The 26,311-nt window shown below is 36.7% G+C and overlaps 1 protein-coding gene across 1 annotated transcript in view; it reads right to left on the bottom strand.

The window, feature by feature from the left end:
- The window catches only part of Smp_163960 (putative limd1), a gene marked incomplete at its 3' end in the record, with an annotated part of 28,627 nt that extends 2,940 nt beyond the window's left edge, over positions 1 to 25,687 (bottom strand). The window contains exons 1-7 of the mRNA XM_018798505.1: positions 25,547 to 25,687; positions 25,161 to 25,512; positions 20,189 to 20,256; positions 17,279 to 17,461; positions 14,835 to 14,903; positions 7,978 to 8,497; positions 901 to 1,259 (exon numbers count right to left, since the gene is read on the bottom strand). Of these exons, the coding sequence (XP_018653440.1) occupies positions 901 to 1,259; positions 7,978 to 8,497; positions 14,835 to 14,903; positions 17,279 to 17,461; positions 20,189 to 20,256; positions 25,161 to 25,395 (1,434 nt within the window). The 5' untranslated portion in view covers positions 25,396 to 25,512; positions 25,547 to 25,687. The remainder of the gene's footprint in view (positions 1 to 900; positions 1,260 to 7,977; positions 8,498 to 14,834; positions 14,904 to 17,278; positions 17,462 to 20,188; positions 20,257 to 25,160; positions 25,513 to 25,546) is intronic.
- Positions 25,688 to 26,311: the final 624 nt, after the last annotated feature.

The following is a 26,311-nucleotide window of genomic DNA, read 5'->3' as shown; positions in this document are numbered from 1 at the left end:
AGACATTCATAACTATACTAAAACCAGAAACCTTCTAATTAACTAAGCTTCCATGTGTGAGGCATTCATATCAAATGAAAACACCAAGAAGATGTAAACTGTACAGAAAAGATTGTATGAAACTAATTTTCAATCTTAAAATAATGTTTCAAATAAATATAGAAGAAGTTACTCGAAGTAGAGATTAATTGATCTACTTCATAAGTTACATGCAGTCTGCTGATGTATTAGTATGATGTTTGTATAAATTCACTAAAGCTTTGTTCAATTTGCCTTATTTCTTAACATTAAACGCAATCGGTTCCATCCATGGCTACCAGAGTACGTTTTGTATCGATGCCGTTTCACTAACTTAAAGTGATACCGGTTATCGTTTCATTTGGTTAGTAAGGTTTCGTAGCTAATATAAGAAGAATGGATGAGTGGGGGGCACTCATTAATAATTCTCTTGATCAGGATCTAAAAGTTTATTCGAATAAAAATCTGTTGTTAATCCATCTAAAATGTTTTACCTTACAGCTGTGAAACGTGAGTGGTGAAATTGTAGGAAATACGGAGTATAATTATTTGTAACCAAGTAAAATTGAACACTGTCTGGATGTAAAATTTCTGGGTGAGAAGTACTTGAACATAGAGTTTTATGTACGAAGGATGGCTCAGTTCACAAAGCAACTTTTTTTAGATCATTAATTTTTGGTTTGACATATAAATCGATGGCAAGGTTGTTAGAGCACTTGGCTTGAAGCAATAGGTTTCAGGTTCCAAATCAGACACATCGGAACTTTACAAGATTTTGTCGGTAATCCAGTATATTTTAAACAACCACTAAAACATCGATGCATATGGTGCTCCTCTTGATCCCCAAGTAACGGAGAAAAATGGATGATATAAATAACTTACTCGCAAACCACAAGTTATCGGGATAAAAAGACGTTTCCCCATTATCTTGAGACTGGTAACATTAAATATATCGATCGAGATTTCAATTGCCTTATAATTTAGTTTTCCGACATTTTTTGATGGCCATGGGACAGGATCTTCATGGCTGAAGTAGTTTAATGATCCAGATAGAAATTGGTTGTCTTCAACGCTAATAAATTCACTTCTCAAAGTGTTCCATTTTACGTCCATTCCGGACCACAAATTCGAGTTGATTTGATTCTGATCATCAGCAGTATAAATCCAAACAAATGACTGACTTATTTCAGGGAAACAAGGACCCATATTGACAGGAATATATTTGAAATCTATCCAAATATCTACATAACAAGGTTTGGAAATATATATCGAACATCTCACATTTCACGTTACAAAGGATTATTATTGGTGCGAGAAAGAGAAAAATTACGGTGATTGCGTAGAAAACAAATGACTTTGACCATATAAATGCCTTGAAAACCTTTTCTTCAGGATAGTGGAAAATCTCAGTCATCGCGCTCTTGAGCGCGTGGTTAGCGACCGTTTAGTAGTCGATCAAAACAAGTAAAAAAACATTTTACTTCGATTGGCAAACATTTCAAAGATTTAGATATTTTGGGTAATTGAAATCACAATTTTAGAATTACTTCACAAATGGACAACGAACTTTGAGTTTTAAGAGACACTGGTTCCAATGTTATGAGTAGGACTCCTTTGTCAAGTGCTATAAACGCATCATTGATCGAGAGCATACTATTAGTATTGCCAATTTATTTAATTCAAACAGAATCTTACACAAATGGGTACCAAAACTAAGTATGCTCCAAACAAATAATAATGGTCTAGGCTAAGATATTTTCAGAGTACCCATATTGGTGTGAGGATGTAACAAGTATTGTAGTTTGACAACACATTACCAGCCACACCTTCTATAATTGAATCACACTAACCCAGTGAAATCAAAAGTCAGAAGCGAGGAGGTTTGGAGATAGCTTACCAAGGTATCGAGAAGTGACTGATCTAAAATGGCTAGTGATCGCGGAAGTTGAACACGGTGTTCCCAGCCATCTTGGACAAGAAATAAAGCATATGTAAGTGCATGTTGGAATACACTCGTACGCGCGTGACTACACAAAGCAGAAGGAAAAAGGTAAATACACTAATATACCTGCGACAGCGTAAAGGCGATTTGTAAAATGTTTTCGGTTTTCTTTTTAAGGAAAAATTAAATATACTCATATTTGCAAAATAATTTTGCTCTTTTATTTGGAATAAGTATATAAGTATAAGCATAATAAACTTTTTTATTCTATATAATACAAGAAAACATCGAGATAAGGCAAAATGTCATCTGGCGTCTTACGTGTAATAGTCATTTAAATGTTCTGGAAATCTTACTCCTCTTCCAGAACGTGTTGTTCCAAGTTTATTATCAAATACTACCAAAGTATCAACATGCATGTTGGCTGTCAGATGAGGTATTGTGAGTGTAGGAGCCGTGTCGTTCGATTATACCGAAGGAAAATCGACGTGGATAGGATTTCCTTCTAAATACGCAGCTGTAATGCGGTCGATGCTGATGCTATCGCTAGTTCGGTTCTTAGCGATAATATAGTACTTAGGTTTGCGCTGAAGAACTTTGAAGGGTCCTTCGTATACTGTGTAGTGATGTCACCGATGTGAGTCTCGACGTGCGAAGACATGTTTACTAAATCGTAAGTAAGGTTGAACAAAAACATCACTTGATTGAGGTCGAGTGGAAACATGTTTAACTGAACCATTGCGTTTGTAAGCCTGCTCGTGTGGGAGTTTAGATCCATGTTCATTGAAGATGAAGGATCCACGAATTCTCCTAGAAGTCGGAGTGTCATTCCATAAACGAGTTGAGCTGCAGTGTATCCGATGTCAGCGTCAATAATGTTTCGGTACGACTGCGCGATCCCTACCTGTAGATGGGTCACATTGTTAGGTTTCCTTACCTGTTCTCATCTGCTTAGTGAGCAGTTTAAGAGCTGTTGAGGATTACTCAAACTGGAGATCAGCGTCTTCTTTTTGAAGCTGGGTGAGTTTAAAAAGATCTATTCCTTGGAAACTTCAAGGAGGTTATACGAGACAAAGCGTCTCCAGAAATTTGTTGTTTATCTGGAGTAAACTGAGAAATGTAGTCCAGTTATCGAGACTCATGAGGTGAGTACTTGTCTGAAGATTAGCTTAAAGAGAAAGTAAGGGGCTCATGATCAGTAAAAAAGGGTGAATTCTTGGCCTTCGTTAGAGTCTTGAAAATGCCATACAGCACAATACATAGCAAGAGCTCTCTACCGAAAGTGCTGTACGTAGATTCAGTATCTAGCAACCGTCTTGAGAAAAATGCCAAAGGTTTCTAAGTGTGGTTAACTCATTGTTGTAAGACTTCTCTGACAGCTGATTCGGATGCGTCTACTGCGATATTAATGAGCTCTTGAATGTCCTGATGTCTTAACATGGTCGCCTTTCTCGATTAGTTCCTTAATTGTGGAGAATGCTTCCGGCACGGTGTCGTCCAGATTAATGGTTCTCGGATTTCCACGAAGTTAATCAGTTAGCAGTTTCATAAGGGACTCGCATTTTGGTACGAACCGCCTATAGAAACTTACAAGACCGTTAAATGTGATCAATTGCTTAATAGTGGTCGGTTCTGGGTAATCCAGAATGGCCACCCCTTTGCTTCTAATAGGTCGGATGCCTCGTGCATCAATAGTGTGTCCTTGGAAATCTAAGGAGCCAGTTCCGATTTGGTATTTCTGAATGTTGACAGTGATGTCATGCATTTATAGTTTATACATTAGTTGAATATAGTCTCATGGAGAAATTATGTGCTGTTTTGTAAAGAATGATTTTGTAAGTTTAGATGAAGTTATCTTTACTTTTGTACTCTTAACTTGATAGTGAGGATAAACCTCTCGATTCTCTGGTTCTAATTCATCGTTTTACGTTCTCTCATGTACGTAATCTACATCATAAGTAACTATTTTGGTTCAAAGACATTTGTCCTGTAGCTCAATTAGCTGACTTACATTACACCAATTTTCGAAGGAGGTTGATGCAGCGAATCTTCGGGCTACCGACCAACAGAACTCTCAATACCATCAAAAACTGTAGGGTAACTGAAGTGTGATGGTTTACGTGACTAATTACTACCTGTAAATCTCTTTTCACCTTAACAGCACAGTCTCACAAAAAGTCACTTTCATGTGGCAAACCTGCTGACCGCGGTGGACAGATGGAAAAACATCCTTGATCGTAGGGGGAAGATTGACGTCGTATACCTTGAATTCTCAAAGGCTTCTAGTATGGGAAGCTACACAAATATTATCAATAAGCTCAAACTTAGAGGTATCAAATCTTATTTGCTTCCTATCTAAATAATCGACTTTTTGAGGTGAGGATTAACTTCGATTCTTCTCAGGCCATGTAATGTTTTAGCAGGATCCCTCACGGTTCAGTAATAGGACCTCTTCTTTCCTTGATCTATATAGACTATCTTCCATAGCAGGTATCGTCAAGTTTGTTGCTTTTCACTGATGATTTGAAACTCTGAGTAGAAGTGCTTAACCAGGAGGGTAAGTTGGGGGTTCAGGAGGGTTCAACAAGACTCCAAGGTTAGGAGGATAACTACGTTGCCACAATTTATTAGTTTGTCCTCTTTTAATGTTTATATACCTAGGTACTTACCTGGAAGCATCGAAGGTTTATTGCTACCGAACATTGAAGCCCTTTAAGCGAAAGCTTTCCCTATTTCGTACAAAACCATACGAAAATATATAAAGAGATCGCTAATCAGTCACTAAAGAGCGCGATGACTGAGATTTTCCACTATCCTGAAGAAAAGGTTTTCAAGGCATTTATATGGTCAAAGTCATTTGTTTTCTACGCAATCACCGTAATTTTTCTCTTTCTCGCACCAATAATAATCCTTTGTAACGTGAAATGTGAGATGTTCGATATATATTTCCAAACCTTGTTATGTAGATATTTGGATAGATTTCAAATATATTCCTGTCAATATGGGTCCTTGTTTCCCTGAAATAAGTCAGTCATTTGTTTGGATTTATACTGCTGATGATCAGAATCAAATCAACTCGAATTTGTGGTCCGGAATGGACGTAAAATGGAACACTTTGAGAAGTGAATTTATTAGCGTTGAAGACAACCAATTTCTATCTGGATCATTAAACTACTTCAGCCATGAAGATCCTGTCCCATGGCCATCAAAAAATGTCGGAAAACTAAATTATAAGGCAATTGAAATCTCGATCGATATATTTAATGTTACCAGTCTCAAGATAATGGGGAAACGTCTTTTTATCCCGATAACTTGTGGTTTGCGAGTAAGTTATTTATATCATCCATTTTTCTCCGTTACTTGGGGATCAAGAGGAGCACCATATGCATCGATGTTTTAGTGGTTGTTTAAAATATACTGGATTACCGACAAAATCTTGTAAAGTTCCGATGTGTCTGATTTGGAACTTGATGAGATTTCATATGACTGGTCCCGATATTTGATTGTTTCAGACTATAAGGAATGACGAAAAGAGGCTTGTTTTAATCACATTGGAACTCGTTTGATTGACAAAATGTCTGAAATATTATCCTCACTTATCTCCTAACATTAACTAGATCTCGTGAAAAGCTAAATTGTTAAAAGTACACTGTTTTTAGACTTGGACGTGATTTTGTAGACTAAATATACACTACTCACTAGGTTTTAGAACACAAACAAAGCCACCGAATTCCAACCATAGTTTCTGAACTTGAGGTAAAATTTCATTCTGTAAACAGACAGTAAATGGCCGTCATTACAATGAGCACCGAAGGAGCACATTGACTCTGAAAAGACCCTCTGCTCAAACTTTACCTATTTTGGAAGTTTGGTCAAATCTGGTGAGTTGTTGACTATCGAAATCTCGACATTAACTCAGAAGGCTCGACTGGCTTCTGGTAACCTATGTCCCTTACGTTGCAGGCGAGATGTTTGTCTATCAATCAAAGGACGAGCTTGTTACATACCAGTTAGCTCTGTCCTTATTTTTACCTGTGAAAAGTAATTTTTAAAAGTATAAGATATTCGTAGGTTACTAGTTTCCGATCATACGTGTCTTCGAAGCATTGCTCGTATACTTCCGAACCATCGTGTTAGCAATACTGAGATTAAACACAGATATAAATGAGAATGACAAATCAATTGACACGGTGATGAATCTTTATCAACTGACATGCGTGACATGTATCTATCCACCATTCACCTCGAAACATGACGTTTGTTGGTGTAAAGGTCAGTTGGCAGAAAGCTAACAGTAGCCTTATCAAGACATAGCATCAATCCACGAAGTCATTCAATGTTTATCTTAGCTATGTTACCAGGTATAGACTAGCTGGCTAGGGTTTGTATGCTTATTGCAACTACTAAAAACTGAAATTACTACTACTAATAATAGCAATAATAACAGCTTTATTTATGATGATAAGTTTCCTCATAGTAAAAACTCTTGAAACAATGATCTTACGTTAATGCAGTAAGGTCAATATCTACTCAGCGTTTCAATTATTCAAGTGACATCTTATCAACGTTTCTATCCATTACTGGATTCCACTGCTAGCCACTATCCAACTTTGCTTACCATATTTAATATTACGATATTTTTTCTCAAGTTTCTTATAATATTATAGTTAAAATCATGAGTTCATTAAAGCTAGACCATCGTGGAAAATCTGGAAACACTTGACGGCTGTTTCGTCCTATTATGAGACTCCTCAGCAGTGCGCATCCACGATACCGCATTCGCGAGATTCGAACCCAGAACCTAACAATAAAAATTTAATTGTTATATATAAACAATTAAATAATAAGATATGCTAAAGATATGAAATATGCATTCACTTACCTACTATATCTTATTAATTGAGTAGTAAGTTGAATAAGGGAAAAAATTTTTTTCTTTTAATTTTTAATAGAGATACTTTTTATCAAAAAAAGAAAAAAACAAATTGTAATTTTATTAGCTGAAATCCGGAGTCAATTGAAGCTAGATCACCATAGAAAACCTGAAAGAAGTGAACGGCAGTTTCGTCCCATAGTGGGACTCCTCAGTGGCAGTGCACATCGACAATCCCACCTTGTGAGATTCAAACCCAGGATCTATCAGTTTCGTACGTGACCGCTCAACCATTAGATCACTGAGCCATCCAGTACTTCCAAGTTTTGCATAATGGTCTTACTTCATTTGTCTTATGATTTCAACTATATAAAATTACTAAAATCTTCCCAAAAACCCTTTTCTGATAAACCTATTGTACTTTAATGTGTTAATATTTTTTGGCAAACGAATACTTTCAACTTTGTATAAGTATATAATTGAAAATGCATACATAGACAATATACATAATGAATAATAATAAGAAGAAGAGGAAGATCAAAGAACACATAACGCCGAGAAATAATGGTGACAGACATGAGGCGAATGAACAAAAACTGAACAGAACTAGAGAGGAAGGCTCAGGACAGAGTGAGTGAGTTGGTGAATGCTGGTCGGCGGCCTATCCTCCATTTGGAGTAACAGATATAAGTAAGTAAGTAAGTAATATAAACCATATTAGTGATTGATGTCAAATAGCTCAATCGTTAAAAGATGATAGGGAGCGACTAGAGAAAAAAAACAAAAAATCACAATCACATATTAAAACAATAAAGAAAAAAAGGAAAAAAAGAAAAGAATCGAAAACAAAAAAAGAACTGTGAATGTGTCATTGACAAGAATGAGAATAAAAAGAAAGAAAGAAAGAGGTTACCATGGTAACATCAATAATGATCGAATACAGATAGACTCATATCATTTATTGTTTCTATCAAAGGAATTCATATCAATCCCCCCTAATGAATATTTGTATATTGTGAATGATTACCATTATGATTATTATTATTTATACCACTGGTACGTGTCTTTTCCCAATTTATTGCATAGTTGTTACTACTACTACTATTAGTATTAGTATTAGTAGTAGTATTTCGATGATTTAAACTTGATATTGAAGTTGTTGAATTTGGTATTGGATGTTGTATATTACGACTAAATGATGTTGTTGGTGAATAACTATGAGTTAATAAGGTACTTGATGAAGATGGATTATTATTATTTAATGGATTATGTGAATGATTAGAAGGATGATGTTGATAATATTGATTCGTATTGATTGTATTTAATTTATTAACTCCATGAATTCTATTTGGCATAGTTGCATAACGTGTATTACTTATAGGTGTTGTGTTGGCATGACTTATAATCCCACTATTTGATCTTATATGACTCCCAGCAACAGCAATATTATTAGTACTAGTAGTATAATGATGAGGATTATTATTAGTGTTTATTACAGTGTTTCCACCAGTACCAGCTGATGTTGCAGGAATAGCACCAATTCGTTGTAAATGACAATTTAAACATAATAATCGTTGGATAATACGTCCAGATGTTGAAGGATCTGGTTCATTCAATGGATAACAACGTTTATCTGATTCATCACCTAAATTTCGTTTACAATCCTAAATAAATAAATAGATTATATTGAATTATTGTATGAATCATAACAAACGGTTCATGTCAACTCTGGGATACACTTATGTCCAATAGACGAATCTTAAACAGAACACAAAGATTGTCATAGATTCCACTACCGGTCACATTTCATGTTATTTTTTTTAATTTACTTTGTATTCTTTGTTTGAATCTTCCCATTGATAAGCAAAGATGGATAGTGGATAGCAGTGGAATCCAGTTTGACGCGCGTTTCGACCTATTTGTGACTCGTCAGCTGGATGTACCTGCCACATCTCAGAGTTGATGTTCATTCTGAGACTCGAACTCATTACCGTTCGCTTCAAACGCCATCGCGTTATCCACTCAGCTACTGAGTCCTGATAGTCACTTGCTTGCCAATTAGAGACTGACCAATTTGCAGTCCTAACACATCGATGGGAAGATTCAAAAAAACAAACAATACTAAATGAATTTAAACTTCACCCCATTGCACAAGTAAGTGGTTATCAGGACTCAGTAGATGAGTGGATAACGTGATGGCGTTTGAAGCGAACGGTACTGGTTCGAATCCCAGAGTGAACATCAATTCTGAGATGTGCTAGGTACATCGAGCTGACGAGTTCCAAATGGGACGAAGCGGTGCACGTCAAACTAGATTCCACTGCTGGCCACTATCCATCTTTGCTTATAATGTTATTTGGTTTGTTTGTTCAGTATAAGATCACCGAATATTTAAAGTGTAACTATTATCAAAAATCTCATTTCAAACTTTAACTTTTACAGCATTTGTTCTTTTCATCCAACATTACTGCCTGTGAAACACTAAACATGTTCATCATAAAAGACAGTTGTGGATACTTCTAGTCATGCTTAAATCAATCTGTAACTGTATATTGAAATTCTCTAAGTAACAATCAGAATAAATGGTTCAAGAATGGATAATTTAGTTGGTAACTAAAATACTTACTCTATCAAATGTTATAAATTGTGTAATAGATAGTTTAGTCAAGTGATTTCTGTTTAAAATCCCCTGATGTGTAAGTCATTTCAACTTATTTCACTGACAAGCATCAATTCATATTAACTAATCACTCAATAGTGACCAATGTCATATTCATCTTTTGATTGAATTCTACTGAGATCAGTTTTCAATAGTATGACTACTAAATTTTTGATATTAAATAATGGGAAGTAAAAGCTGAAGAGGAAATTAGAAAAAGACGTTCGAACTGAATAGGACATACATTTCAAAGATCATCAAACTGCATCGCGAAGCAAGCTCTAATTTAGAATCCTGGTGAGAAATAGAAAGGAGGAAGACCAAGGAACACATTGCTATGGCGATTGGAAGCAGATATCAAAAGAATAAATAGTAACTGAAAACAACTGGAAAGCGTTTTCCAGGACACAGTTGAATGGAAAATTCTGGTGGGCGACTATCCTCCTCCACGAGGAGTAAGAGAAGTAAGTGAATAAGGTTGGAAGTAGTGTTTAAGAAAACTCCACCTGTAGCTCCTCTGGGGGCTACTGCCGGTCCCAAGCCCGGGTAAAGGAGGAGGGTTAGGCATGGGGTTAGCGACCCCATCCCGTAGAAAATCAACTCGCTAAAAAAACGCTAACCAGAAAAAATCATTCAAACCATTCAAACTCTGCCCTGGGAGTAGAAGGAATAATTATGACGTCTCATGATGAAAGCCGAGCTCCTTCGGAAGTCATGAGGCCGATGCACCTTCTAACAACCAGAGCGACAATTTTTATAGGTACATGGAATGTCCGGACAATGTGGGAGACCGGAAGAGTCTTTCAAATTGCTGCAGAAATGAGAAAATACAACCTGAAGGTGCTTGGAATCAGTGAAACACATTGCACGCAGGTTGGACAACAACGACTGTCTTCAGGAGAACTTCTGTTATACTCCGGTCATGAAGAAGAAAATGCCCCACACACACAAGGAGTTGCATTGATGCTGTCCAGAAAAGCACAAAATGCACTTATAGGATGGGAATCTCATGGACCGAGGATCATCAAAGCCTCCTTCAAAACAAAGAGAGAGGGCATTACAATGAACATCATCCAATGCTATGCGCCGACCAACGACCACGATAAAGACGCTAAAAACCAATTCTACGATAGGCTGCAGTCAATCTTCGAGAAGTGCTTAACCAAGGACCTGACCATTCTAATGGGAGATTTCAATGCCAAGGTTGGAAAGGACAACACTGGATACGAAGACGTCATGGGACAACATGGACTGGGAGGAAGGAACGAAAACGGTGAGAGATTTGCAAACCTATGTGCCTTCAATAAACTGGTCATAGGTGGCATCATATTCCCACACAAAAACATACACAAAGCCACTTGGATTTCACCGGATCACACTACACAAAATCAAATCGACCATGTCTGCATCAACAAAAAGTTCAGGAGGACGATGGAGGACGATAGAGGATGTGAGAACCAGAAGAGGAGCTGATATAGCATCCGATCATCATTTGCTGGTCGCCAAGATGAAACTAAAACTCAAGAAGCACTGGACAACATCACAAAAGTTTAATACGGCCTTTCTTCGAATTGCTGACAAACTCAACAAATTCAACATAGCCCTCAGCAACAGGTTCGAGGCCTTTCATGATCTACTCAATGGAGAGGGGACTACCATGGAGAGCAACTGGAAAAATATCAAGGAGGCAATTGTTTCAACATGTCAAGAGGTTCTGAGCCAAAAGAAGCACCATCACAAGGAATGGACCACTGTTGGTACACTGGATAAAATTGAAGAAAGGAGGAACAAGAAGGCAGCAATCAATATCAGCCGAACAAGAGCGGAAAAAGCCAAGGCACAAGCCGAATACACAGAGGCAAACAAGCAAGTGAAGAGGAGCATCAGAACCGACAAACGTAAATATGTGGAAGATTTAGCGATGACAGCGGAAAAGGCTGAAAGAGAAGGAAATATGTGACAACTGTATTGTACAACAAAGAAACTCACTGGAAATTACCGTAAACTAGAACGGCCAGTGAAAAGCAAGGAAGGCAAAGTAATCACCGACATTGAAGAACAACGAAACAGGTGGGCAGAACACTTCAAAGAACTCTTAAATCGACCAGCTCCACTGAAGCCACCCAACATCGAAGCAGCACCCACAGACCTCCCAATCGATGTTGGCCCACCAACAATTGAAGAGGTCAGCATGGCGATTAGACAAATCAAGAGCGGCAAAGCAGCGGGACCAGACAACATCCCGGCAGAGGCACTGAAAGCAAATGTAGCAGCAACTGCCAAGATACTCCACATCCTCTTCAGTAAGATTTGGGACGAAGAACAAGTACCAACAAACTGGAAAAAAGGACTTCTGATCAAGATACCAAAGAAAGGCGATCTCAGCAAGTGCAACAACTACAGAGGAATCACTCTTCTCTCAATACCAGGAAAAGTCTTCAACAGAGTATTGTTAAACAGGATGAAGGATTCCGTGGACGCCCAACTTCGAGATCAACAAGCTGGATTTCGTAAGGATAGATCGTGCACAAATCAAATCGCAACTCTACGTATCATTGTGGAACAATCAATCGAATGGAATTCATCACTGTACATCAACTTCATCGACTACGAGAAGGCATTTGATAGCGTGGACAGGACGACACTATGGAGGCTTCTTCGACACTACGGCGTGCCTGAGAAGATAGTCAATATCATACGGAACTCCTATGATGGACTAAACTGCCAAATCGTCCACGGAGGACAACTCACCGACTCGTTTGAAGTAAAGACCGGTGTAAGGCAAGGTTGCTTACTCTCACCCTTTCTCTTTCTCCTGGTGATCGACTGGATCATGAAGACGTCAACGACTGGAGGAAAGCACGGAATACAGTGGACAGGCAGGATGCAGCTTGACGATTTAGACTTCGCGGATGATCTGGCTCTTCTATCACAACGCAACAACAAATGCAGGAGAAAACGACCAGTGTAGCAGCAGTAGGTCTCAATATAAACAAAGAGAAAAGCAAGACTCTCCGATGCAATACAATGTGCACCAATCAAATTACACTTGACGGAGAAGCTTTGGAGGATATGGAAACCTTTACATATCTGGGCAGCATCATTGATGAACACGGTGGATCAGATGCAGATGTAAAGGCGCGGATCGGCAAAGCAAGAGCAGCATACTTACAACTGAAAAACATCTGAAACTCAAAACAATTGTCAACCAACACCAAGGTTAGAATTTTCAATACAAATGTCAAGACAGTTCTTCTGTATGGGGCGGAGACGTGGAGAACTACGAAAGCCATCATCCAGAAGATACAAGTGTTTATTAACAGTTGTCTACGCAAGATACTTCGGATCCGATGGCCAGACACTATCAGCAACAAGTTACTGTGGGAGAAAACAAACCAGATGCCATCCAGCGGAGGAAGAAATCAGGAGGAAGTGCTGGAAGTGGATTGGGCACACTTTGAGGAAATCACCAAACTGCGTCACAAGACAAGCCCTCACATGGAATCCTGAAAGTCAAAGGAGAAGAGGAAGACCAAAGAACACATTACGCCGAGAAATAGAGACAGACATGAGAAGAATGAACAAGAACTGGATAGAACTAGAAAAGAAGGCCCAGGACAGAGTGTGTTGGAGAAAGCTGGTCGGCGGCCTATGCTCCATTGGGAGTAACAGGCGGAAGTAATTAAGTAAGTAGTGTTTAAGAAACCTTGGATATAGTTTACGTGTTATCTGACCCTCCGTGAAGCTTAAATAGGGTTTACTCAGTGCATTCCACTAAAACATATTACAACTGCGCTATTCAGACCGACAGCCTCCAATCACTTAAAATTGAAACACAGTCTATGAGATTTCGTTTTACTTGAGGCAGTGACCACAGTACTACTTAATTGGTTGAATTCAATCTGTACTATGTATTAACGAATATCGGAGAAAGATCTAAATGAAACTGGTGTTTTTTAAAGGTATGAAAGAGGCTTAAAATGTCTGATAATTAGAGCTTCTACAAATCTGGGAATATACTACTTGTTCAAAATTCGTCATACCAATACAGCATACTATATGAGATCAATGTTGTTTCATGGTTAAACGATTGAAATTTGTTAAATTGGAGTAATTCTTCTCAAAAATTTCATATAATCACTTTTTCTGTTATTAATATTGACGACTGGAACTGAGCAGGTATTACTCATATTCAAGTCTACTTATCTGATTTTTTTCTCGGTAGAGCTTTCGAAATTCATACGCGTTAAACAGGCTAATAGCTATCTGAACCTAATAGCTCAATGGATAACACGTTGATGTTTGAGACGATATGTAACGAGTTCATATCTCAATATGAACATTAACTCTCAAAAGTAGGATATATTGTGTGTCTTGGCTACTCCTGATAAACAGATTTACCAAGGATTCAGACTATTTTTGAAATACAACTGGGAAGGAGAGCTGAAGACAGAGTTGGTTGAAGATTCCTGGTTGGTGCCCCATGTTTCACTAGAGGTAATAAGTATAAATAAGTAACGTAGTAATCAGATAAACCATAAAAATCTAACAATGTTGTTATTTGACCAATCAAATTAAAGTGAAAATAAAGTTATGGTTTCGAACCTAGAATCCATTATACCTAAAAAAAAAATTGAGTACGCTTCATTTACATATATGTTTTCTATTTTTCCAAAAGATAAATCTATTTTTGATCGAAACACTTACAGCCCTAAAAAATTGGTATAATCTAAAGTTGCGCAGGAAGAAGTTGATATTATCTATGAACTTATGCATATATATCACTCAATATAGTAATCAAATGACAATACGTGTGAAAGAATACAATGGACGTCTCAGAATCAATTAGATGATTTGGACTTCGCGGATGACCTAACCCTCCTATCTCATACACACGAACAAATACAGACGAAGACAACAAATGTAGCAGCAGCATCTGCATCAATAGGCATCAATAGGAAATCACCAATGTGCATCACGAGTCAATCCCTAACTTGGAATCCAGAATGAAAGCGGAAAAGAGGAAGGTCATAGAACACATTACGTCAGGAAATAGAAGCAGATATGAAAAGGATGAATGTTAACTGGAAATGATTGCCCTAAACAGAGTTTGATGGAGAATGCTGGAGAGCGACCTATGCTCCTCGACGAGGAGTAACAGGTGTAAGTAAGTAAGTGAAAGAATTACATCTATAATTGCCATCAATTAATCAAGAAAAGCAAATTGTAAACATTTGAAATTTTTAATATACATTATACTACTTATTATTTGATTAGTAGTATACAACTTAAGATTAATAAATTTAATGCATTCTATTTAAAAATGATTATAAACTACTTACAATACAACGATAACAATCAATATGAAACTCTTTGCCAAGTGCCACAACTCGTTTAACTTCATTTGAACCCTAAGTTTTTGTAAAACAGAGAAAGAAAGAGTGAAAGGACAAAGAAAAATACATAAAAGAAAATAACGAGAAACACTGAAAGATTATTATGAATACTGATTAGCTGATCGATAGTTAGTCCTTTTGAATAGTTTGCTCTTTACCTACCAATGTGCAGCCTACTAAGTATATGATATCATAACATCAGATAAAGTTGAAATTAAGGTTTAAATGTGTTCAGTTTTGATGATTTTTTTGTCGCTGATGTATGGTGATGTTTTTCGAGTAGTATAACTGTTCCATACGATATTGTCGACCCCTACTCTTCATAAAACAGTAAACAATACTTCTGAAAGTAAAATTGCTCCATGATTAAATATTGGGATTTTCTTTGAAATTTTCCAGAATTTGGAAAAAGTTTGAAACTATTTTATCCTTACTTACTTACGCATGTTACCCCTCGTGGAGGAGCATAGGCCGCACACCAGTATTCTCCATCCAACCATGTTCTAGACAGTCCTTTCCAGTTCTTTCCACTCGTCATTCATCCTTTTCATAACTGCTTCTATTTCCCAAAGTAATGTGCTCTTTGACCTTCTTCTTTTCCGCTTCCCTTCCGGATTCCAAGTTAGCGATTACCTTGTGATGCAGTTTGGTGATTTCCTCAATATATGGCTTATCCACTTCCAACGTGTTTTCCTAATTTCCTCTTCAGCTGGAAACCGGTTTGTCCTCTCCCATAAAACGCTGTTGCTGATGGTATCCGACCAATGAATGTTGAGTATTTCGAGTAAACAACTGTTTATAAATACTTGTACTTCTTGACGATAGTTGTAGTAGTTCTCCACGTTTCAGCTCCATACAGTAGAACTGACTGTCTTGACGTTGGTATTGAAGATTGTGACTTTGATATTAGTTGACAGTTGTTTTTAGTTGCATATGTTCTTCAATTGTAGAAATGTTGCCCTTGCTTTGCCAATCCTCGCTTTTACATCTGCATCTGATCCTCCTTGTTTATCAATGATGCTTCCTATTTTATTCAATCAATGATTATTAGAACTTTGTAGAGAGCTCTAGATAAGTAATCGATCAAACTTCATATTATAACTAAGAAACTGTTGATTTTATTATGCCGAATTCTGCTTTATTTTCAAATAGTTCCATAACACTAAAGGCTATTCATAGTCCTATAGATACCACTGTTCATGTCAATAAACTAATCTATGCGTCTGCAAATATATTGGCATTCTTGACGTTTCTTAAATACTGGGATTCAATATGTTCTCAGTCTAATTCACATCCATAATTGAATACATGAATCGGAATATCAATAAAATTGTATAGTGTTGTCTAAAGCTCACACACCGTGTACATTATATTGCTGAAACCGTTAATCACTTTTTAGATCCCTAGCTTCATGATCAATCTCTATATACTTGGATACATTTAGCTAAAAATTTAGAAATAGAACGACATGACTGTTCAAAATTCCAAAAAAACGTGGCATCAGTGCTTAAAATCACTAACTTCTAGTCTGAGCCATGTTGGTAGATGCAGACTACTTGGTTGGGGTCCACGTGACTATCGTAACCAATGGTTGGAGACTCTGTGTGACATGGCTCAGAATCGATCACAATGGCGTAGGTGTATACACTCTTTATCTTCCCTTAAACCTTGAGATTAAAATTGCTTCATATCTCTCTTCCTTCCTATACTACATCTTTATATACAATGTTTCTTTTATATATTACCACCACTAAATTAACTACTATGAATGTGGTATTCACCTTGTTGTGCTAATGAGGTATGACAACTTGGACCGATGCATATATGTGCCTGGTCCTACGTTGTAGCTGACTGACTGACTGACGGACTGACTTGAAATTCCAAAAGTGTTAAAGCCAATAAGAAATATAACTAAAATGATTAGACGATTTTTTAGCCTATCAACCAATCGTCATCAGAAAAGTTATTCTAGTTTAATTCTTTCTATTATAAACTTTTCACTATGGGATCTTGAACGTTGAATACAGACACCAATAAAGAATGAGACATAATCGATCAGAAAGTACTTACTCAAATAGAAGGTCTCATCATGAATGAACATAAAATGAAAAATAGGTCAATGAATATTTAAGTGTGTAACCAAAACCTTTATGCAGGTACATCCAACTGACGAGTCCCAAATAGGACGAAGCGGCACGCGTCAAACTAGATTCCACTGCTAGCCACTATCCATCTTTGCTTATAATACTTGTGAATTAAGGTTATATCGAGGCAATACGCACAGTATGCACGTATGCCAATAAGAGAGAGACTGATCAATTGCAGTCTCAAAACATCAATAGGAAGATTCAAACAAACAATACCAAATGAATTCAATTATCCAAACTTACTTCATCTGGCATAATTACTAATCCACATACAGCACATAATGGTCCATTAATTAAATGATAATCTGGTAAACAATAAATTAAATTATTTGAATCCATTGTAAATGGTATTCCATCTAAACATTTAGTACAAATACAACATCGAAAACATCCTGGATGATATGTTTTTCCAACAGCTAGAAGTATCTATGAATAACAAAAAAAATAAATAAACTAACATTGTGACACCTCTCTTTTTGACAATTTCTAAGATAAGAACCATAGTTCATAGTTTTATTACAAATTAATATTGACTAAAGAAATATTGAAGACCAAGATAAGAAGGAAAAAGGACATTTCAAAGTTATTTTATCTTTTTGAAGTGAGCGATACTGGGTTCGAGTCCCAGAGTGAATATCAACTCTGAGATGTGACAGGTACATCCAGCTGACGAGTCCTAAATAGGACGAAGCTTTCAAGATAATTGAAGGGATTTTCTAAGCATTAAGTAAATATATATTTTTAGTCAATTAAAATGATCGCCAAAATTATTTTACTTCATAGGATTGATATTATTTTGGTGATTATTGTGTTTATTATCAGTAAGGGTTTTGTGGATATTATAGTAATTTTGATAGTTGAGATCATAAATCAATTGAAGCTAGACCACCATGAAAAATCTGGAAGCACTGAACGGCCGTTTTGTTCTATTATGGGACTCCTCAGCAGTGCACATCCACGATCCCGCCTCGCGAGATTCGAACCCAGGATCTATCAGTTTCACGCGCGAGCGCTTAATCTCTAGACCACTGAGCCAGCCGGAATCCAACGGTGTTAATGTCTAACTTCAACCAATCCACAAAATTGAGAGACACATCCACCAATGTCTTCACTGAGTTACGCACTGCTTAGGAGTCTCATAATAGGACAAAACGGCCGTTCAGTGCTTCCAGGTTTTTCACGGTGATCTAGCTTCAATTGACTCATGATTCCAACTATATATAACAAAAACATCAAAGAATAGTTAAACTTACTGTTTCAGCAATAATATGTCCACATGCAAAACATTTCTCCACTGTTTGTTGAAATCCACAATACTGTAAAATAATAATAATTAAGTAAAAACCAAATGTTATCGTGACAGACAATAAATGTGTGTTCTCTAAGTTTTTGATCTATAACTCTTATGTGACAATTGAATAGAAAGAATGAATAAGATGGTGGAGAAGATTAGTAGCTCAGGTGGGTGATTTTGATGGAGTTTTGTTCTCTGAGCTGGATGGTTTGGTCGTGGATGAACACTTCTGAGGAGTTCAACAACAGAACGAAACGGCCGTCCAGTGCTTCCAGGTTTTCCATAGTGGTCTAGCTTCAATTGACTCATGATTTCAACCATTAAAATTACTATAATATCCACTAAAACCCCTTCTGATATGAATCAATATTTATGGATATAGATTCATCCTTAGAGAATTGCCATGATAATGTCTGTTGCACAAAAAAAGATGTTTAGTGTAGTAGATATTTAGTTCCACTTTCAGTATAAATATCAACCCTGAGATGTATAGACACATCTCAATGATGAGTCCTAAATGGGACAAAATGAGTACTCTAGATTCTACTTCTTATTACAATCTGAATATTACGTAAGTATCGTTACACAAAAATGTGTGTATATCGATTTCCACTATAGATATATGTATATGTCTTTGCATGGTAGAAGTAAACTATACTCTTTAACCAATGAGATTTGTGAAAGTAGTTATTGGATTTGAGTGAGAAATTCAAAACACACTGTTAGCAGGAAATAAACCGGATTAAGGCACTTTATGTGCATGATCGTGACGGCGCACGCTGACTGGCCAATTCTAAACCAATCAGCTCTGGCAAATTATTGGAGAAAACATCTAGAAGCTTCTTATGCATATACTATAAATATAGGAACGTTTTTCTAACCATTGATTGCTGTTCCCCTTTCCTTGTTATTTTGAATACAATTTCGTTCCTGTTCAACGTGTTCTGATTTTGGGGTCTTGTTGAGTGTCATTGTATAAAAATACTAAGCAATGGGAGTAGCTTGGTCGATTATTAGCAAAACATACTGATAGTTACCTTGTAACATTTTTGAAGCTATGTTAGAACTGAATAAATTTTATCTATCTTTTTCTAGTTAGACAACAAAACATGACAAGATTAAGCAGTAGCAAGGAACTTGAAAGATTCTTAAGATAACTGTGGGAAATTTATAAACTCTTCAGGGAACAAGAGCACAAAACAAAAAGATTTGAAGAACACAACAATATTGATAGGATTGTTGAAATGTTTTGGGATTAATCTCAAAGTTTTCAAGGTGGCGCTATACCTGATGGACGAGGTAATCAGATTTACGATAGGGCTTCTAGAAGTTTCATACAAAATCCGTTCAAGTATATGGCTACAAACTATTCTTACATCATAGATGATGCGAGTTCATGATGAAAGCACCAGTCCTAACTTTTAACTCTAATCCTTTTTTCCCGTCTAATATAAGAAATAATTACCATGAAAAGATTTTCATAGTTGAAATCATGAGTCAATTGAAGCTAGATCACCATGAAAAACATGGAAGCACTGGACGGCCGTTTCGTCCCACTATGGGACCCCTCAACAGTGCGCATCCACGATCCCGCTCTCGCGAGATTCGAACCCAAGACCTACCAGTCTCGCGCCAGAGAACTTAACCGATGGACCACTGAGCCGGCATCCAAAAAGATTTAACTATTCATGTCATAACTCTTCAATCCCTGTGATTTAAATATTATTTCATCAAAAATTCTTTTCAGAATTGAGTATTGTTTTCTGATTGGCTCACACAATGTTCAAGGTTAGGTGTGCATTTTAATTTTACCGTTTGTATATGTATGTACATAAGTTTTAAAGTCTTTGGAATCTTACCAGATAATCTTCTTCACAATAGATTTTATCCTGATCTTTGTAAAATACTTTCCCGCGTAACGTTCTCTCTAAATTAATCAATTGAAACACAATAGGAAATGAACATTAAAATCCAAAAGTATTAGAATTAATAAACAACTGACAATGAATAAGCTTCGATAACATTTCCATCCCCTCTCATGCTCTCACATGGCCATGCGAATATATAGCCTCTACCAGGGAAGTCCTACTCACTGCCCTCTCGTATCACGGGTGTTGTTTACGAAAGTGAGAGGACGAAAAACGAATGTCCGGCACTTCAACAGGGTTGGTGGACACGGTGAGTCCACCTAGGGGAGTTGGAAAACCCTGATTCCAAACCAATGGTGCACATGGGCTCCAGTATCCTGAGGGAACAAAGAGCGTATGAATCAATCGTCGGTCAACGGTTAACATGAGACTGCATCTCCTTACGATGCTCTACCGCCTTGTGGATCAGATCTTCAGGTCGAAGGCACCGAGTGTGGCCCCTTAAGAAATCCACGTGCTTCGGTTTGGGAACCCGGGCAGTATCACAGCCCTCACACAAATCAAAAGAGATTTGTGTGGCGCATATGTATCTAGTGCCCCCTTGTACCAATACTTATGAGTTCAAATAAATAAATAAGATATTTCAATACAAATTAAATAATGATCATTTCACTGAATCTTTTAACACATTTCAAATATGTGATTATTGATTTCTTACCTACACAATTCTGTATCATTTGTACCTACACTCTCATACATGTATATCATACACATATAGATAAACATTACCCACAAGTAAACTCAAATAATGAAACAATACATCATAGCAACAACAAAAAGAGAAATATTGACTTTTTACACAATCATAAGAAATGGTTTCATTTCATAGATGTAAGTTATCAATCATAAGGTCATTGGTGAGTATGATTCGAATGATTAATTATTCCATAGAACAACAAGTCTTTTGGTAACACAGAATGATGAATATCATTAAATGATATAGATAGATAAAAATACTATGAGTCAGTCAGCTGGAATCTGATGCACATTTGTAGTTACCATACTGTGACTCTATAGAGAAACTTCACTAGATATCAATCTACCAGAACCTTGGAAATTATTCTTGAGATTGATCACTTGCTATCACACCATTCTTGTGAAGAAAAAGCTTATGGAGATTCTTCAATTTAGAGTTAATTTTACTCAGTGAATGAACTAGAACCAATAACTCCGCCTGTAGCTCCTCCGGGGGCTACTGCCGGTCCCAAGCCCGGATAAGGGAGGAGGGTTGGGCATGGGGTTAATGACCTCATCCCGTAGAAAACCAACTTGCTAAAATAACGCTAACCAGAAAAAAAATTATTCCCTCAGTTAATAACATTCTTGATCATGGTTGCTACCTTGATGTAGTGGTCGAACTTGCCTATTGTGATAACATTTATTCCTTCAGATTCTATTGTCTTAACCAATTGAGTTATAGGTCAGCATATCATTTGGTTATTGTTGATTGATAGATTAACTCTAGCTAGAAAATCATTTAAAACCATGTAGCAATTGACAGTTGTTTTTTTCAATTTGTAGGACTGTGATCTTGAGTGCTGTTTGAGGTATGAGGGCAGTTATCACTTCCCGGTTGCCCACACCGTGGAATGGTTCTTCTAGAGGTACCTGAAAAGGAAATTGGGTTAGAAGTGGTCCTAATGACCTGAGAGCGTGACCGCAGTGCCCAAGTGTTAGTGGGATATAGATTGGATTAAGCATGTTTTATGCATGATAGTGTTGCTGCGCGCTGATTGGTTAATTTTAAACCGATCAGCCCGGGCATATTATTGCAGAAAAATCTATAAGCTTCTTATGTATATACTATAAATATATGAACATTATTTGAACTATTGATTGCTGTTCCCCTTTCCTTGTTATTTTGAATACAATTTCATTCCTGTTCAACGTGTTCTGATTTTGGGGTCTTGTCGAGTGTCATTGTATAAGAATACTAAGCAATAGGAATAGCTGGGTCGTTTATATAACAAAAACACAATTATAACACCAAGTGACAACTGCTTGAGGTCGGTAGTTTTTGTGTTGGCTCCGTTGTTTAAAGGACCTTACCGCTGGAGACGGAGATCCGTAGGATAAGGCGAGGTGTGCATTTTCAGGGTCGACCTTTTCTAACCCCATCCCTCCTTGTGGGAATGCAGCATCGCTGTTATGCTGGTTGTCTGAAGAAAACACCTTACTGCTGCCACACCTTTGTACAGTCAGCAGTAACACTTTGCCTTCAGACCTTGGGTTTGCTGCTTTTAGTCTTACTGCTCTTCAACCGACCTGTCTGGCATGATAGGAACTTGAGGAACGATTAATCCAGCCAGTATAGCTCGATTGGTTCATCACGATATGCAAGCCCGACCACCACGTCAAGGTAGTAGCAGCAGTCTTGAATTCACATGATCGAATGCACTGATTGGTGACCAATGTTATTAAAGTCCCTAAATTTGGATAGATTTTAATTAATCAAGTTGTAATGTGACTACCAATCTAAATGACTTAATATCATGTTTTAATTTTTTGCTGTTATGTGATTGGGATTAAACAATTCAAACAGCTCCATGATAACTTCATGGAATTATGAGACTGAATAATGCTTGTTCGAATCTCACAAGAGAGTATCGGTTCCCTCAGGATTTCATCAGATTTATCCTTCTAAAGATATTTAATAAAGTATAAAACTTATAAGAAAGGGTTTCTCGGAGATTTTAGTAATTTTATGTAGTTGAGATCATGAGTCAATTGAAGCTAGACAACCATAGAAAACCTGGAAGCACTGGACGACCTTTACGTCCCATTACGGGACTCCTCAGCAGTGCGCATCGACGATCCCGCACTCGCGCGATTCGAACCCAGGACATACCAGTCTCGCGCTAGAGCACTTAACCGATAGACCACTGAGCCGGTATCCAACTTATGTCAATTAAGACCCCCTACCGATCGCTTGCAATCTAGCCTGATACTAAAAGACTGAACTTTAATAATTATTTATTAGTTACTAAGTAGTATTTATACTACTAAAATATATCAATGTTACCTTATGATATTTTCAAGAATCTGATTACAAGTTTGATGACCTTTATTCAAAATGTTTGGCGTCTTGGAATTTTCTCTCATACATTCTTTTTGCATTTACAACAGTTCTTTTTTATTTCCTTTCAACTTCATTATGTTAAGATGAATCGATAGTTCATTATAGATGATAAACACAATCAACTAAATGATGATATTGATATTGTAGTAAACGAGAACACAAGTCAGTCAGTCAGCTACAACGTGGGACCGGGGACATATATACATCGGTCCAAGTTGTCATACCTCATTAGCACAACAAGATGAACACCGGATTCATAGAAGTAGTTAATTTAGTGGTGGTAATATATAAAAGAAACATTGTATATAAAGATGTAGTATAGGAAGGAAGAGAGATATGAAGCAATTTTAGTCTCAAGGTTTAAGGGAAGATAAAGAGTGTATACACCTACGCCATTGTGATCGATTCTGAGCCATGTCACACAGAGTCTCCAACCATTGGTTACGATAGTCACGTGGACCCCAACCAAGTAGTCTGCATCTACCAACATGGCTCAGACTAGAAGTTAGTGATTTTAAGCACTGATGCCATTTTTTGGTTTGGCCGCCCCTAACTTTCTTCCAGCCATCCCCTACACTAGTCAGCATAGCGCGTCGTGGTAATCGGTGTTCAGGCATACGTAACACGTGGTCTAACCATCTCAGTCGATGAAGATTCATGACCTCATCAACTGATTTACCATCATTCTTCAATACCCCGTGTCTAACCTTACTATTGCTTACCCGGTGATCCCAGCAGATGCAGGCAATATTTCTAAGACATTTGTGATCAAATACTAGTAACTTACGAGTATCCTCTACTCTTAATGGCCATGTTTCACAGCCGTAAAGTAGAACCGAGCGATCTGCTGCGCAGTATACTCGTCCCTTAATTGGTAGACGGATGTCTCGTCTTCGCCATAGGTCACGTAAGTTGGCAAAAGCCAAACGAGCTTTCAAATGTGTTTGAATATAGAATTACACATTGTCTTAAAAAAATCTGAGAACCATACAGTAAATACTTCATTTGCAAAATGTCAATCAATCGTCTTACACTTCATTGTTCTTTCGTTCCCACACCAATCATTATCTATTATCATTCTCTTTTCTTCGATATTCTTGAACTCCTGCCTCTAGGTATTTCACTATTGATTGAAGATATATATAGTACTTATATCTGTCGAAATCAGTAGTACACACCACAATATGTTTATATTAATTTCTATGTATAATTTAGGTACTGAAGCATAGATTGTCAGCATCATCTGATGAGAACCGAGGGAAATAAAATGAATTTTTTCATGTTATTCTCATAAAATGTTTGTTCTCCTTCTCTTCTTTGTACTATATGTACAATACTTTGATATTAATCCACTACTCTCTTGACTTAAATTTAGCTCATTTAAAATATTTATAATTTAAAGAATAAAATCAATGCAATTCCTAGCTTTTTCATTGAGATCATGAATCGATTGATCTTAGAACACCATGAAAAACCTGGAGGCACTAACCGACCGTTTCCTCCCATTGTGAGACTCCTCAGAAGTGTGAATCCACGATCTCTCATGCGAACGCCTAACCTCTAGACACCGTTGGATGTTGACCCATTGGTCTAAAAGTTAAGAGTCCGCACACGAGATCGAAGGCCCACACGAGATCGAAGGCCCTTAATTCGAATCCCATGAGCTGGAATGTCGATGTGCACCACTGAGGAGTCCCATACTAGGATGTTTTCCATCATGCTCTAGTTTTATTCAACTCATGAATTCAACTACTAAAAATAACAGATAACAATAAGAAATATAGATATATATATATTTATAAAAATCATTTAAACACTACTTACTACAACAACAGCATACAAAACATGAATTATGATATAAATAACCCATAGCATAACATGTATCCATCAAATTAATAATTCTTAAACCACATTCGGCACAATTATTAAATATTCTTGAATTGAATCCTAATATAGAAGTTGTATGATTACTATTGGATTCATTTTCATTCAAATAACCATTATTCCCTGATGTATTCATACATATAGTTTCATTTAAAACTGTATTTGTATTCTTCATTGATTTTGATATTTTTGTAGAAGATAAACTTTCAAATTGAATGATTTAATGAATTCATAGAAGTTGAATGTTCATTTTAACTATTCACAGGGATTGGATAGGAGGATAACATGAAATCTAGTCATAAAGTTATGTGGGGGGTTGTTTTTACTTGTTTACTATTCTGTACAGGATATCATTAAGTATTCCATTCTAAATAATATCATCTATAAAAAATATCAAGATTTATCACATTGATGCCTAGAATATCATTTTAGGATCTATTTACATCATTGAAACATTGAAGTGTTTCACAGAATCCGGCATTTTCAAATTCTATAATATACGAATATGAATATTTAAAATACACGTAGGTATAGGTGAATAAACTTACCGCACATAGTAAAAATATTAACCAATCAATTTAATGCATTCAATTGACCTATTTCATTTAACTTCATTTTGATTGGTTAAAATTCACATAGGCATAGGTGAATAAACTATCTGCACCATATATTAAAAATATTAACCAATCAATTTAATGCATTCGATCAGTATGCTTCATATAACTTAGTTTTGATTGGCTGAAATGTTGATGTGCATTTTATTGATTCAATTTTTTTTCCAACATCAATAATAACAAAAAATCAATATTCCAATAAAAATCGATAAAATGAGACTGTAACCGATAGGATGATATTCATATTGAATTACATTTATAATGATTATGTATTGAAAATATATTCAATTAAGAAAATCGATAATTTTTTTTCATAGTTGAAATCATGAATCAATTGAAGCTAGACAACCATGGAAAATCTGGAAGCACTGGATGGCCGTTTCGTCCTATTATGGGACTCCTCAGTGGCAGTGCGCATCCACGATCTCACCTCGCGAGATTCGAACCCAGGACCTGCCAGTCTCGTGCCAAAGCACT

The sequence above is a fragment of the Schistosoma mansoni genome, chromosome 6 (assembly GCF_000237925.1).
Source record: "Schistosoma mansoni strain Puerto Rico chromosome 6, complete genome".
Lineage (NCBI taxonomy): Eukaryota > Metazoa > Platyhelminthes > Trematoda > Strigeidida > Schistosomatidae > Schistosoma > Schistosoma mansoni.
The sequence above is the reverse complement of the archived record's forward strand: the minus strand, read 5'-3'. Positions and strand labels throughout refer to the sequence as shown.